Source organism: Bidens hawaiensis, unplaced genomic scaffold (assembly GCF_021521415.1).
Source record: "Bidens hawaiensis isolate Kalapana, Puna unplaced genomic scaffold, B.hawaiensis_p1.1 tig00010780_1, whole genome shotgun sequence".
NCBI lineage: Eukaryota > Viridiplantae > Streptophyta > Magnoliopsida > Asterales > Asteraceae > Bidens > Bidens hawaiensis.
This window is the reverse complement of record NW_027491828.1, coordinates 730,376-746,803: the sequence shown is the minus strand read 5'-3', so window position 1 is coordinate 746,803 and position 16,428 is coordinate 730,376. Positions and strand designations below refer to the sequence as shown.

The window sequence follows — 16,428 nt, the reverse complement described above, 5'->3', positions numbered from 1 at the left end:
ACAAATACCATAAAAAACCAATATACTTAATTTATGTTTTTTTTTATAAAAGTCTATTAACAATTTTTTTACATAAAAACCAACATACTTTATATATTTTTTTCGTAAAAGTCCCTTAACAATATTTTACACATAAAAGTCACTCAAATTACGGCCAACATCAAACTTTGAATATATGTTTTTTTATATTATAAAAGTCACTAAACATCATGTTAAATTTGAGAAAAGAATAATATCACTTAATAATGATTAGAAGATATCATATAAACATTATTTTTAAAATTACATTCTATTAGTGACAAAAATCATTTGTTCGTAACTTTCTAGCAATTACCATTTTATATGTTTTCAGTTTTTTTTATTATATGTTGATTACGTCATTTATGATCAAGTATTAAACTACGATAATTTTAATAGATTATATGTTATTATCAACTTGTTGGATCAAAATTAAAAGAAATACATATTATTTGTTATACAAACTTGCTAAGGTATGTTGTTGCAAATTTAGCGACCAATTTGCAACTGAAATTCATCTGGTTGCAAAGCGGAGCAAAGTTTTCGACGTTTAAATTTAGTAGCAAATCGGACATAATTTTTTGAAAAATAAGTATACTAATATTAAATAATATAACTCGGTCGCAAAGCAGTTGCAAAAAAAAACCAGAAAATTAATAAATGAAGTTTGAAACTAAACTTTGGTTGCAAACCAGTCGCAAAATTTACAGATAAATAAGCATAAAGAGTGTTTATGCTTTAATAAAATCATGTCCTCTAGAGGCCTGAAAAAGCAGTATGCTGACTTACTAATTCTTTGATAACGTAAGATAATATTATTAATCTTCTAAGCAACTCTTTTAGAAATTATAAATGCAATTTAACTATTTAAGTTATATATTATAAGGTCTGATTCCATGTTAACGTGTTCATCATAATTAACAGTAGTAGAACTCATCTCTGAGCTGAATAATTTAGTTAAAACTCTTCCCACGTCAATTATCATTGGCGCAACCAGGACCAGTCTCGTGCCATTATCATTTATCTTAATAATTCAAACATCTATTTGTACAAAACAGTCATCCAAATCCTCAAGATTTGTTACTAGATTACAAAATTAACAAACACTTTAAACATCCTTCAACAAGAAAATCGATTTATCACACCCCGCAAAATGATTTAATGTGGCAGTATTCGAGCTTGAAAACGTGAGTCGTTGTCGTAGAAGTCAAGATATCCAAAATGATCAAATGATTTAGATTTAATTAAATGTTCATCATCAACTAGCTCTTCTGGTACTTTTATGATCCCTTTGTGATATGTTAACAATCCTATTAATATTATACATAAATTAAACGCGATATGAGTACATTTTTATCGACATAAATATTAGAGAACATATAATATGCTTTGTTACTATATTATAGTTTTGTTTGAGAAATGTTATTTGATTAGCTCTTTGTGTTCCTTGTTTTTCGATAATTGTACGAATGTATGGTACCCACTTGTGCCTCTAGAGAGAGAGTAGATCGAGAAGACTTAGTCGCACTTAATCTCTATATATAACCACAAATCACCTCAAAACATGTAAATTGTTTGAATTCAATCTCTATGATTGTGATGGGATCTCTCCCCACCTATTTCTCCATTTTTAACTCTCTACGGATCATAATTCTGGTTTCTTCATCAATCTGTGCCGTGTTCTTTGCTATATAAGTATATATCACCGAATATCTCACTGAGGTGTCGGATTTTGGTTCTTCGATTCAACCAAGGTATTAAGAATTCATATTACTAATTTGATCGATTAATGTGAAATACTCGAGATAGTGATATTAATGGGAAACATGAAAGATGATCAAGGGAAGAAAATGGATCCTTTGTTCCCTAGGCTTCATATTAGTGTTGCGGATAAAGGAGGTCCAAGAACACCTCCAAGGAATAAAATGGTTATTTCTCAACACTTTAATGTACCTAATTCGCAAGGTGTATTTCTGGATCTGTATCACCGGTGTTACCGCTTACTACCAACAATGGAAGTCATTTGGTTCCTTCAACATCTTCTTATCATGTGAGTTTAACTTTTATTTTACATTACCAATATAAGTTGTGTTATTACTAAAAATTTAAATAAATAGTTACTATAAGAGTGGGATCATGCATGATTGTGTTTAATCAATGTTGCATAGGATGCAAACTATAAAAGAAGTACAATCTCGACTTTTGGGCGGTCATGTGGATCAACAAGATTGGCTACAAGGCTTGATTCGTATCACTCGAGTGGTATTAATTTGAATATCTCGTTAACAACAGTTAAACAAACGATAGAAACGACTAACTGTCAAACGTTATGCAACATGGGACATATAAAGCCTCAAGACTTTAGAACTACAAGGAACAATAATACTATAATCAAGAACCTAGAATTTGATGATGATTACATGGTTCCAAGTTTTACATTTGAGAATGGTCAATGTAATACAAATAGAGGGAGTTTCCCAAATTTAAGCACGAATGTTTATCAAAAACAGCTGAAACTAACCGATAAAGAAACAATGACCCATGATATAAGTACTACGACGTATAAAGACATTACTAGAGAACCCACAGTATGTTATAATTCTGATAGAGGTCGGTTTTCAGAAGTGTTAAATGAAGACAGTTCTCCATCGATAAAGAGAAGTGTCTTGATAGATGAACAAATGTTATGTGATCCCAGTATTAGGTTGCCACTTAAGAGAAAAAGTTTTCAGGACAACATGGTATACAAAGATGGTACAAAAAAGATATGGACCTTGTTGGGAGATAATAAGAAAATTGATAGAAATACTCATGAAGCTCTTACACCTAATAACAAATGTGAAGAAGATCATGGTTCTTTATATTTAGGAGACACCGAGAAGATTAATGATGGATTAGAGACGGATTTTCTTTCAGAATTTAATATAAACCCTGGGGAAGTTTCACAAATTATCGGTCGAGAACAATATTGCATGGCAAGAAGAACAATTATTCAGTAAGTTTCTACAATTTGTTATGGTGTGAGGATTTCATTAGTTAGAATGTGATTAATGGATTATCGAATACAATTTTACTACATCATTTTATACAAATAATTACTTGAACCAAGGACCAGTTTTACTAAAACTGATTATGAGGTCATAGTGTGTAAGCAAATTTACAAAGTGTTCATGATTTATTTCATTTTCCATGATATTTCAGGCAACAAAGAGTTTTCCAGTCACAACTCTTCGAGTTACATCGATTAATCAAGGTATGTCACATGACATTTACGTACATACAATGCTATTATTAAATCGTTTCTTATAATATGAGGTTTAAACTGACAGGTACAGAAAATACTAGCAGAATCACCCGATCTTTTGATCGAGGATGGCTTTTACAAACTAAAGAAGTCGCCATCTGAAGACATGTTTCCACATCTTATTAATCATCCAAAAGGAAACAATGATATTGAGAAAATATACAACCCAAATTTAATAGACCTCCCACCACCACCGCCACCGCCACCACCACCTACCAATAGTGGCAAACAACCACCATGGTGCTTCCTTCCACAACCTCCCCTAGGAAACCAATGGTTGGTGCCAGTACGGTCACCGTCAGAGGGGCTTGTTTATAAGCCCCTTGCGGGACCTTCTCCACCACCTGTTGGTCTCATGCCGCCAATATACGGCATGAGTCTGACACCCTCTAATGTTGACTTCCTCACCGGCGGTTATAATATTCCGACATCTTACCAACAAGGAATCAGTGTATTTCCAAGCACTTCACTATTAACATCGTATGGATTTCCGGCTATAACAAAACAAATATGTTCTCCAATGATTGACGACGGTTTAAATTATAACAAAATTAATAAAACCGTGTGTAATATGGAGAGTGATTTGCAAGGAAGTAGTGGAAGCACCTCTAATGAAAGGAAAAAAGATGAGCTTCCTCTTTTTCCAACAACACCTATGGTTCAAAATTCGGATAATCAGTGTCCAGAAGAAAAAGGATCTAATGAACGGATAAAATTGATCAAAGTTGTACCGCATAATCCGAAATTGGCATCTGAATCGGCTGCTCGTATATTCCAGTTCATACAAGAGGAAAGGAAACATAATGAATAGGGATGTAACTATAAATTTATAAATTTTTAGTGTTTTTTGTTAATAAGAGTCTTTTTGAATTGATAATGCATGAAATTAATATAAGGTATAATTTTATTTCTAATTATCACAGTAATGCTATATATGTTGGTGTTTTCTTGACTAATTAAGGTTAAGTATAATATAATCTAAGACTATAAATTAATCTTTTTAATAACTTTTTTTAAAGATTTGATCAATTCAACATAGATATAATAAGAAATTAAGGTCTGACTCCATCTCAATGTGGTCATCACTAACACTAGAACTCAATTTCTGAGTTGAATGATTATAATTAAAGATGAAGATGTCAATTATCATTTTCACAAAACATTGATAACGTACCGGGACCGATCTGATGTCATTATCATTTATCTTAATAATTTAAACATAAATTGTGTACAACAAACATCCAAACCCACAAGATTTATTACTAGATTACATAGCTACCAAGCAATAGGAAAACCGATTTATCACACCCCACAAAATGATTTAATGTGGCAGTATTCTTGCTCAAACTGTGAATCTTTGTCATAGAAGTCAAGATATCCATAATGATCAAATGATTTATATTTTCTTAAATGTTCATCATCAACTAGCTCCTCTGGTACTGTTATGATCCCCTTGTGGTATGTAAATAACCCTATTGAATATCTATACTCGTGCCCTTCCATGACTACTCGATGATAAGGAGAGTGAATTCGGTCGTTACTCCATGCCTATATACATAAATTTAACACGGTATAAGTACATTTTTATCGATATAAATATCAGATATTACTACCATATTTGATCAATATTATTTGAATAGGTTTTCACTTGTAATTATCTAGATATACTCGTATATGTTATTGATCAAGTATATATAGAAGTTTAATATGATAGTTACAAAGTAGACTTATCAAATAATATATTCTTAACGTTTTCGTCGACTAATTCTTTGATCACATAAGGGTGGACATATAGTATTAATTCTTACCTTGAATGCATCACCTGCCATGACCAAAAAAGAGTAAGGAGGGTATTCAACAGGAATCCATTTGTTGTCCTTAGTTTTAACCTCTAATCCTTTAACTTGATTTTGGCTTAGTATGGATATGAAGGACTTGTCAGTGTGAGACATGGAACCAATTTTAGTCTCCTTAACGGTTGGCGGTCGGTATTTCATTACTCTAAGAAGATATGTCACAGATTCGTTGTAGGAGTCGTGATACTTCTGGACTCCATAGCTTTCGAACACCATCTTCCTCACTGTTTCTTCAATTTCGGAAACTAGTTTTGCGTAGGATTGAATAATGTTACTGTTGAGAGAACCAAAACAAAGGATTAGTAATTGAGTATCTACTAAAATGGAGAATTAATTTTTAACTCATTCATTAAAATCAAATTTATTGTGTTTTTTTTCTTTTACAATTTTGCAACATGAAAATAACTAAAACCCTGAAATAATTGAGAAAACTTTGAGATTATTTTAATGTACTAAAAACTAATGAACTTTGACATGGAGTCTATATATATTGTATATGACGACAACATACCGTCGCAATAGGTAACAAAAAGTCTGAAAGTTCTAAAAGAATATAAAGAGACAACATGACATCGCTACATGGATAAGCTATGCCGACGACATGTTATCATTGCTATATATAGGGTCAACGTATCATAAAAATTTAAAAGTTTTCTTGTAGTGAGATTTTTTTAATATATTAAATATTTCAATACTAAAGTAATAAATATGTAACAAAAAGTCCAAAAGTTCTGAGAAAATATATAGAGACAACATGACGTCGCAACATGGATAAGCTATGCCGACGACATGTTGTCATTGCTATATATAGGGTCAATATATCATAAAAATATAAAATTTTTCTTGTAGTGAGATTTTTTTAATATATTATATATTTCAACACTAAAGTAATATATAAAATAAGTGACTTATGATTAAATTACCAAAAGTTGTCATTCCCAGAGGGCCACATGGCATTTGTGAAGCTATTAACACCATGAACACTTGTAGCATTCTCATTCCAAGGCTTTCTAAGAGAGGAAGAAAAGGTATTTGGCCTACATAGCCATGGTAAGCCTTAGTTGAAGTGTTTTTTACTTTTGTTTCCGTTGGAAGATCAAACAGGTTTTCTAAGGAATTAAATATATCCTTATTGACTTCTTCAGTTATCCCATCACAAACAACCAAAAAGCAACCATACTCTTCAAATGCATGCCTCACTTCATTGCTTGTGTTTTGCTTCATATCTACCATGTTAATCACAGGAATCTTAGGTTGTACAAATATACCCATAATTTGTGTGTGTTAGAGAGAAATTAAGAATCTAAGGGAAGATTTGTTTTAGGTAATGTTTGTGAATATGTGATACAAGAAGAGAAGGGTTAAGGGTATATATAACAAAAAAAGACGTGGTTGACAAAGGAGGTTTTATTATTTTTATTATTATAACTTTGATAATGTTTTGTTTTTTTTGTTTAAATTTATTTTATTATAATTAATTTTTTTCAATGTTTGTTGATTATTGAATAATACAATGTTTCTTGTTGTGTCACACTCTTGCTGATCTAATGACTATAGCTACATTTCAACCACCACTAGCTACACAATTGTAATATGTAAATTTAAGGCAAACCCGTAACCTACTAAAACTCTACTTCATATTAAAACTTTGGCATTGATATATGAGGATGTCCAAATTATTATTTTTGTTCGTCTTTCGGCGAGTTTGATCTATCATTCAAGTTGATCCGAATATCCGGTGTTTGATAACACTAGTTACCAAACTTTAATAGCAAAAAGAAGTTGTCTTATAATTTCATCTAATTATGTTTTGGTGTTCACTAAGGGCCAAAGGTGTCTAAGGTACCCGTCAACTTTTTTGACGAAATGCAATTATATATATCGTATACTATTAAAACTTCAAGACCGGTCAATTTCTTTCTAGATCCGCCACGTACTGACTGTGTGATTATTAATAATTTAGGTCGTTTGTCTACATAATTTGCTTTTGATAGAATAAAATATTTTGGGTAAATGGTTCCGTCTCCTTCTTTCTCATTTACGTCGATTATAAAAAATGCATAATACAAGACTTGATTTACAAGATAAATATCTCACCTAACATCCTACATACAAGGAAAGATATATATAAATCATATAAGTCTATTACACCCTCGCAGTAGAAGCTGGAGGTGAACGAATGCTAAGACTTGATCGAAAATCTTCAAATAACGCACGTGGGAGACCTTTAGTGAAAATGTCTGCAATCTGATACGAAGATGGAACGTGAAGTATACGTACTTGACCCCGTTGTACATGTTCACGGACGAAGTGTATATCGAGCTCGATATGCTTTGTCCGTTGATGCTGTATAGGATTACCCGAGAGGTAAATAGCACTAACATTATCACAATAAACCAATGTTGCCCGGGATAATGGTCGATGAAGTTCCAACAACAGGTTCCGAAGCCAACAAACTTCAGCAACAACATTCGCAACACCCCGATATTCTGCCTCGGCACTCGATCGAGAAACCGTGGGTTGGCGTTTGGAAGACCATGAAATAAGATTGGAACCGTAGTATACGCAGTAACCTGAGGTTGAGCGTCGGGTATCCGGACAACCGGCCCAATCGGCGTTTGTGTATGCAAGAAGTGAGGCGTTTACTGATTTACCAAGAGTGATACCAAGATGCAACGTTCCTTGTATGTATCGAATGATACGCTTTAGAGCATCCCAATGTGTTGTTGTGGGTGCATGCATATGCATGCAAATCTGTTGTACCGCATAGCATATGTCAGGGCGAGTAAATGTAAGATATTGTAGTGCCCCAGCCATGCTTCGATAGAGCGTTGGATCATCAAAAAGTGTGCCCGAACTGGAACTTAATTTACCATTAGTGTCAACCGGAGTAGCAACGGGTTTACATGTTTGCATCCCGGCCCGTTGGATGATCTCTCGAGCATAATTACTTTGCGAAAGAAACATTGTATCACCTGTACGTGTGACCGATATCCCAAGGAAGAAACTGAGATGACCGAGATCCTTCATGGCAAACTCGGAAGCCAAGTTGGCTAATAACCTCTCGCGAAGATTGTCGGATGAACAAGTCAGAAGGATGTCATCCACATACAATAAGAGATAAGCCGAGTCATTCCCGGAATGTAGTATAAACAAGGAATTATCACACCCACTTTGGCGAAAACCCAAAGTCATAACATAATTCGTAAACCGTTGGTACCAAGCCCGAGGTGCCTGCTTTAAACCATATAAAGACTTCTTGAGACGACACACATGGTTCGGGTAGGCAGGGTTACGGAAACCCATTGGTTGTGTCACACCCTCAAATTCCACTAACGGAGTTTTACCATCAGAGGGTGTGAACTAACAGGATCGGAATCATCAGTTATAATCAAACCATAAAAACGTTTAAATGAAATTAAGTGCGGAAGCGTAAAAACCAAAAGACAAAAGTTGCGTCACGCAAGACGACTTAAAAACCCAAGTAATAATAGTTAAAACATGTTTGCATATCAGAATGTTCAAAAACCATGCATGATCCTATACCGCGCGCCCGCCTCGGCTACCTGAGAATAACATACTAAAAGTGTTAACACAAGGTTGGTGAGTTCACAAGTTTAAATAAAATAAAGCGTTTAGCGTTTGCGTTCAGCGTTTTGCGTTTAGCGTTTTGCGTTACCAGATAGTGTTAAATCAATTATATATCGATAGGTAGCTAGCCTATACAACAAGTATTACTAAGTGTTCGACACCGAAGCTGACTGTTTATCAAGTGTCTTGTCACCAGGTCATCCAGACCATGATACGTGTTAGCCAAAATTACACCCGCTCGACCTCCAGTCGAGTTTAGCGTTGGATGGGGTTTGTCAAACCCAGTAGTACTACTCAACAGTGACTCGCTATTATCCAAATATTAACCGGTTCGATGTGTAGGACTTCAATTGTTTCGTTTGCCACTTAGCCTTTAAAAGTGATATATAATTTACTAACAAAATCTTAAATGCGTTTTTCGGAGTATGTTATCTCCCCCAAGTGAAAAGCGTTTAAAACAGTTTAAAGGGGTAAGTGAAACTCACTGTTTGCAAAGAATTCCCAAAATAAATCACCAAGTGATGCGCGTCACAGAAAACTCTCTCTAGCGTTCTAAAACAACAAGGAGATTTTCTAAGTATCGGAACTTATATCGAGTCTCTAGACCCGGCACATAATTCCTAATCACAAGATACGTTTCGTGTTTGTTTGTGAATCGTGTGTGACTTAACAAGTACATTTGTGATACGATACGTGTGTGAGCAATTATTTACGTGTCATGTATTAATAATGTACATCACTAACAATTACTCCCCATAAGGGCAATTTGGTCACACATAACAATTAACTAGCAATTATTCCCCGCAAAGGCAATTTGGTCAAAACACGACAACTATTTAGCAAGTATTCCCCGCAGGGGCAAATTGGTCAAAACATAACAATTAACTAGCAATTATCATGTTTCATGCATTTTCACAAAATTCAGCAGCTAGTTTCACCGAGACAGAAATTCTACTTGAAAGATTGTACTATTCCACCGATCATAACATCTCAATTAATTTACCAAAAATCATCATTAAAGCATGCATGTGTTAGGTTTCCAGAACATATTTTATTTTATTTTTATTCCACATAGATTTCTCATAATGATCAAAACACTACAGCAAGCTCAGAACAGTCATATTCATGCGCAACAGAATGTTATTTGAAATTCCCGTTAAATGAAAAATCCAACAAATGCAAGACCACTTGGGTTAGGTTCCCAACTCAATAAGTCAACTTCCAGAAGTGGAACCAACCCAATTGGTCTCGTAGTTCATGAGATATAACATTTACAAAACAACCTAACAGCAGGTCTAACAACTCAGCTTTGCACAACGTTTTTGTAAAATCATAAAGGTTAACTTTTACACGTCCAAAAATTGCAAATTTATATTCTTTAGAAACTAGACTCAACCTAGTTTACTGTAGTATCAATAATCTCAACCAATTTTCACATTTACACCCCGATACAGTCAATTGAACATCAACAACACAATCTGTCCAGAAACTGTTTGCAACAAAACTCAACATATTAACCATCTATAGACTATAATCCGTTCATATTACACTCTAGACACCATAATCACTATCCATGCACATCAATTACACCATACATACATGGTTAGGGTTTTATTTGATCTCAAAATCAAGACACAACAATTAACATGTAACAATATCAATTCTAGTTATCAATCATTATCAATACATCATCAAATCAAACAAAGATCATATGAACATAATATATGAAATTTCCAGATTTTAGGGTTTATAATTAACCCATTCAAACTCAAAATTAAGCATGTAAAATACATAGGATAGTTGTTTATACCTTCCTAGCACCTTAATCTTCGATTAAACTTGAAAGATCTTGTGTATATGTGTGTGTGTGATTGACGGCAGCCAAGAACAAGGGGGGAGGGGGGCCGATCGGTCTAGAGGGAGGGAGAGGGAGTGTTAGGGTTTAGGTTTATATTATTATTTATAATAACATGTTACATCTAGGTCCCTCAACTTCTAATTTGCACTTTTCTAGCTTATTTTAACTAGCTCTTGTTTCTTGTTTAGTATCATACATAACATAATCAAGTAACACATATGTCTAACACATAATTATCACATAATTATTGTTTTGACGTTTTTCGTTTATTCACCAATTGTTTGCGTCAACTCGTTTGCGTTTCGGTGCAATTCCCGAAAGACTACACATGTAGTAAGTGTCAAGCGTCATTTAAACCCTAGTTTAAATGTAATGAGGTGTGCGTTACAGATTCAATGATCTTAAGTTTGAATTGACGGAGTTGAGTTAACGGAGTTAACGGAGTTAACCTGAAATTGACGATTGTCACAGGTTGATACATATAGACTGTCTCATTCAATTTTCCGTGTAAAAACGCATTTGTAACATCTAACTGATGAACGTGCCATGACCGAGATAAAGCAATCGATAAAACGGTTCGTATTGTCGCCGGTTTAACCACAGGACTAAAAGTCTCCCCACAATCAATGCCAACCTGTTGTGTTCGACCATCACAAACTAACCGCGCCTTATAACGCTCAAGTGTGCCATCCGAAAGAAACTTATGTTTAAATAGCCACATACTACGAATCACATTCATTTGAGGATGGCGTGGGACCAATTCCCAAGTCTCATTCTTAATAAGGGCATTAAACTCGTTGGACATGGCAGTGTGCCATTCCGGGGTGGACAAGGCATGGGCGGGATTTTTGGGTATTGGAATTATGGATTTGTCCGATAAATTAAATATTTTCTTGGGCTTTAGAATCCCGTCCATAGCTCTAGTGCGCATGGTTCGGGTAGAGGGTGGTTCAACAAGTTGGGCAATAGAGAGTTGTGGGGATGTTGTAGGTGATGTGTTAGTTTGGTGGGAAATTGCAGAGAGCATAGGAGGTTCAGTAACCATGTGAATGAGTGGGGATACATGCTGGGCAGGAGAGGTGGATGGTTGGGCTTGAGTGGTGGGTGTTGTAGTTGGGCCAAGAGGTGGAGTAGTTGGGTTGGGAGATGTGTTAATTGGGCCATGTTTTGTAATGGATGGTGAGGTGGGGTCTGCCGAAGGCAGATTGGTTTGAGGAGTAGGTGACGTGTTGAGTTGTGTCCATATATGAGGATGAGGCGGGGTTGAGAGAAAGTCATAAGAGGGTGGGGCGGAAGGTGGAGAGACGGAATATTTTTTAGAATAAGGAAAAATTGTTTCATCAAATACGACATGTCGGGAAATAATGATTTGGTTGGTGTGTAAGTTTAGGCACTTGTACCCACGATGGTTTTGTGGGTAGCCAAGAAAGATGCAAGGAGATGAGCGATGAGCAAGTTTATGGGTTAGGATGGACGGGTGTAGCGGGTAACATAGCGAACCAAAGACTCGTAGGTGGTTATAAGCGGGATGTCTATTATAGAGAAGTTTGGTGGGTGTTTTATATTTTGTTAACTTGCTAGGAAGAATATTAAGGAGGCAGGTGGCCATGTCAAGGGCATGGTGCCAAAAAGTAGGAGGGAGAGAGGCATGAGCCAAAAGAGTTCGTTATAACGTTATTAATAGATCTTATTTTACGTTCGGCTTTCCCGTTTTGAGAAGAGGTATGAGGACATGATAAGCGAAATATCATTCCATTGAGATCGCAAAATTGTTTAAATGAAGAATTTATATATTCGGTTCCATTGTCACATTGAAACGTTTTAATTTTTCTCTCGAATTGAGTTTCAATTTGTTTTGAAAAAGTATTAAATATAGCGAAGACATCAGACTTTTTGGACAAAGGAAAAGTCTATAAAAAATTAGTAAGGTCATCAAGAAATAGTATATAGTAACGATGACCGCTTGTGCTAATAACCGGTGATGTCCAAAGATCGCTATGAATAATATCAAATGGTGAAGTAACACAAGAATAAGAAGGCATAAATGGCAATTTAACACTCTTTCCAAGAACACAAGACTGACAAACTGTCTTATTCAATTTATTAAAAGAAATGACATTAGATTGTTTTAAGGAATGCAATAAAGACGGTCCGGGATGCCCGAGCCGTTGATGCCATAGTTGATGGGAGAGAGTAGCAAAAGTTGACGGTGATGTGTAGTGTGTAGACTCCGGTGGAAGTAATGGATAGAGATCACCGCTGCTGTTGCATCGAAGGATTGGGATCGGGGTCTTGAAATCCTTCACAAGAAAGCCAAAAGGGTCAAATTCAATAGAAATCCAATTATCAATAGTGAGTTTGCGAACCGAAATAAGATTTTGTATTAGTCTGGGAGCGAGGAGGACATTTTTTAATTTAAGGGGAGGGTAGGGTGGGGGTAGGTATTGATTGCCATGTCCGGTTACCGGAATGGTTGTACCATTTCCAACTGTGATATTATTTAAGATGCCATTATAAAAAAGAGATTGAAAATTACTTGAATTATTGGTCATGTGAGATGTTGCTCCGGTATCCATGAGCCACTGATCCGGTGGGTTTAGCGACATGGTATACATGGCTTGTTCAATATTTGTTGGGGTGTATGCTGCCATATGGGCCTGATTGGGCCATGGTCCAAGCAAACCAGGTCCACTGTTTGATGAGTTGGGTCTGGATGTTGTGGGGTAGGGGCAAGGTGGGTTAGGCCATTGGTCTGAATAAAATGGTTGTTGAAATTGTTATGTGGCCCATGGTTGGTGTTGTGACCAAACTGAATTCCCATGTTGAGCAGGAGGTGTGCCATATGAGTTTCCAAATGGCAGATAATAATTTTGTGAAGTTCCCCGACCCCTGCCATAGGCATGTCGTCCTCGACCACGACCACCTCGGTAGCGGCCACCACGACCGCGTCCCCGATCCAAAGAATCAGCTCGTTGATTATTGTAGGGGCCCAAATTATTATCAGATTTATTAGCAGCAGTGTGTATGGCCCAAAAATGCATAATACAAGACTTGTTTTACAAGATAAATATCTCACCTAACATCCTACATACAAGGAAAGATATATAAAAATCATATAAGTCTATTAGCTTTATTATTTATTGCTATCAATTTAAAAAAATCCAAAGGTTATTGTTGACTTCTATAATCATTATATTTTGTGTATGCCACGTTTTTGGCTGCTGACCCTTCCCTTGTAACTAGTTAACGGTCACGGGGTCATGTAGAAATTTTTGAAGCTACGAAAACGAAGTGCATTTGACTTAATTAGTTATTATTTAAAATATTTATAATTTTATGTGAATAATTTTGATTGATAAGTGACTTTTCGAAATTTTGATTAAACATGTAATGAAAAAGTCAAATCTTTGTTGATCACGAAATTGAACAAAAATAATAAAGTTATGTTGTATTTATAAGTATATAATATACGACAAATATATTTTTTTGTCATTAAATTTTATATAAAGATACTTTTCTATCATCAACTTTCGTCTAAGCACGTCAAATATGTCAAATAATTTTTTTATTGTAACCATAAGTTTATAAAAATAAAATTTTCATGTATTTATAAGCATACAAAGTTTGTATTGTAATTTTGGGTTATTAGATTTTATTAATTAGTTTTAACTTTGACTTATTAGTGGGGATTAATTTCAACCTAATAAACGTTTACATACAGTCCTGACTAACCGTAATATTTTTCTCCAGCGATCTCAAACTAATTAAAAGTTAGCCACTTCAATTTTTTCTATGACGTGGAATGCTTGTATGGCAAAAATTTGTCTCTTACTACAAAATAAAAGGGATTTGTCATAAAGCTTGCTTACATTTCTAATAAACACTTAATTGAAGATCTAAAAAATTAATTAGCAGAGTTAACTTTTAGTTAACTTTCAGTCAGTAACATACACGTTTTTGTCACATATGCAGTCCATGTCATAAGAAAACTAAAAGTGTTAACTACAGTTAGTGTATGATCACTTGAGGAACATACATTCAAAGTTATGAGTATTCGTAAGCATTTCCTATGTTAAGATTAATCCCGGCTAATAGGTTAAAGTTGAGATTATTAAAATTAAATAATCTTGTAATTTAAGCATAAGTATAATAAAATTATTGATACACTGTAAAAAAACTAGAATTGTATTATTTGACCATGGTTTTGAAAAAAATAAAAATAAAAAATTGAGTTGATAGGCATGTGTTATTGAGGAGTCCACAAAGCCAAAAGAAAATCTATCTGAGGGTTCTAGCCACTATTGGACGTTAAATAGCAGTATCTAATTTATTTGTACATCGTTGTCAATCTTTTAACTCTTTATAAGTAAAATACAAATTATTACCTTAAATGCATCACCTACCAATAACATCACCAAAAAAGATAAAGGATGGTATTTCACAGGAATCATTAGTTGCATGCCCTTTACTTAGAAGTTTTAACCTCTAATCCTTTCACTTGATTTTGGCTTAGTATCGAGTATGGTATGAATTAGGACTTGTCTGTGTGTGATACGGAACCCATATATATTAGTCTCTTTAAGGCAGAGCCAGGGTGTGCCAGGTGAACGTCTGAACGAGACCCTACGGGCTCTTTTAAAAATTAATAAGATTTAATTGATTGGTAGTAGTTTTCGTGATATATTTTTAAGTTAAACGTGGGTTTTCGTTAAAACACACTCATCATGAGATACAAGGATCTCCACATTTTTTCACCCCACACTAAATGTGACCCGTGAAAAACAAGGAACTTGCAAGCTTTGGAACATGGTAAGCCTTAGCTCATGAAGTGTTTTTTACCTTTGTTTCCATGAGAAGATCAAACAGGATTTTTAAGGAATCAAATATTTCCTTTTGACTTCTTCAGTCCTCCCATGATCCCATCACAAGCAACCATATACTCTTCAAGTGTGTGCCACACTTCATTGCTTGCTACATGTCTATCATGTTAATATTATAATATAGATGCCAACGAGCCGATGCCGAGCTTGACTAAGGACGTGTTTGGGATTGAATTTAAAATCAACTTATTTACTTATTGGTTTTTTAAAAAAATCCAATAAGTTAAAAAAGCGTTTCAATCACAAAAGTCAATTTTATTTTAGCTGATAAAGTTAAAAAATTGTTTTCTAAAATCAAAGTATGTGACTTCTTTTAAAATGGTATTTTGAAAAGCCCATTAAGTCAATAAGTTGTTTTTAAACTCAATTCAAAACATGGCCTAAGCTCAAACTCGGCTCTTTTAACTTACACAGAGCTCGAGTTCGACTCGTTTCGAGTTCTACTTCCAAAGCTCGAGCTCGGCTATTGACTAGGTTTTGAAGCTTGAGCTCGGTCGTTCATTGTTTATAAATTAATTTAGTATATTTATAATTATACATACACACACATTTCAATTATAATTTTACATAATAAAATATATATTATTTAGTTATTTTTCTCATAACTTTATATATATAATAAAAGTTATATAAGTAAGGGGTTTGAATCAAATACAAATAACTTCTATCATGAAAAATGTACAAATAATTAGAGTAATTATGTTAGCACTACTGTGATTATTATTACACTATATTATTTTTTTTAATATGTTTACTCTAGTTCAAAACTGTAATTATGTGCAAGCCCCGAATAGCTCACAAACGGCTTGGCTCATTTGTACCTATGCGTGTTAATCACGTGAATATTTGGTTGTGTAACAAAACCTATAATTTGAATGTTTGTGTGTGTGTATGAGAGAGAGAGAGAGAGAATCTAATGTT

General features: G+C 34.5%; 1 protein-coding gene and 1 pseudogene across 2 annotated transcripts; one reads left to right on the top strand and one right to left on the bottom strand.

Moving 5' to 3' along the window:
- The first annotated feature begins 1,835 nt into the window (after nucleotides 1–1,835).
- On the top strand, nucleotides 1,836–4,133 carry LOC143536289 (ELF3-like protein 2). The gene is made up of 4 exons (XM_077030321.1): nucleotides 1,836–1,946; nucleotides 2,187–3,013; nucleotides 3,220–3,271; nucleotides 3,348–4,133. Exons 1-4 carry the CDS (start codon nucleotides 1,836–1,838, stop codon nucleotides 4,131–4,133), a joined length of 1,776 nt encoding a protein of 591 aa, XP_076886436.1.
- A 491-nt stretch (nucleotides 4,134–4,624) lies between these two features.
- Nucleotides 4,625–6,803, bottom strand: LOC143536312 (putative 2-oxoglutarate-dependent dioxygenase AOP1; annotated as a pseudogene). The gene is made up of 3 exons (XR_013135868.1): nucleotides 6,102–6,803; nucleotides 5,131–5,452; nucleotides 4,625–4,870 (listed from the first exon to the last, which is right to left on the bottom strand). The product of XR_013135868.1 is annotated as a putative 2-oxoglutarate-dependent dioxygenase AOP1 (transcript).
- Nucleotides 6,804–16,428: the final 9,625 nt, after the last annotated feature.

What these genes read in the sequence shown, in the direction of transcription:
- LOC143536289 (XM_077030321.1), top strand. Translation starts at nt 1,836, where the DNA reads ATGGGAAACATGAAAGATGATCAAGGGAAGAAAATGGATCCTTTGTTC. An exon ending in CACCTCCAAGGAATAAAATG is followed by an intron (nt 1,947 to 2,186) that starts GTTATTTCTCAA and finishes AATGTTGCATAG; the next exon opens with GATGCAAACTATAAAAGAAG. An exon ending in AGTTACATCGATTAATCAAG is followed by an intron (nt 3,272 to 3,347) that starts GTATGTCACATG and finishes TTAAACTGACAG; the next exon opens with GTACAGAAAATACTAGCAGA.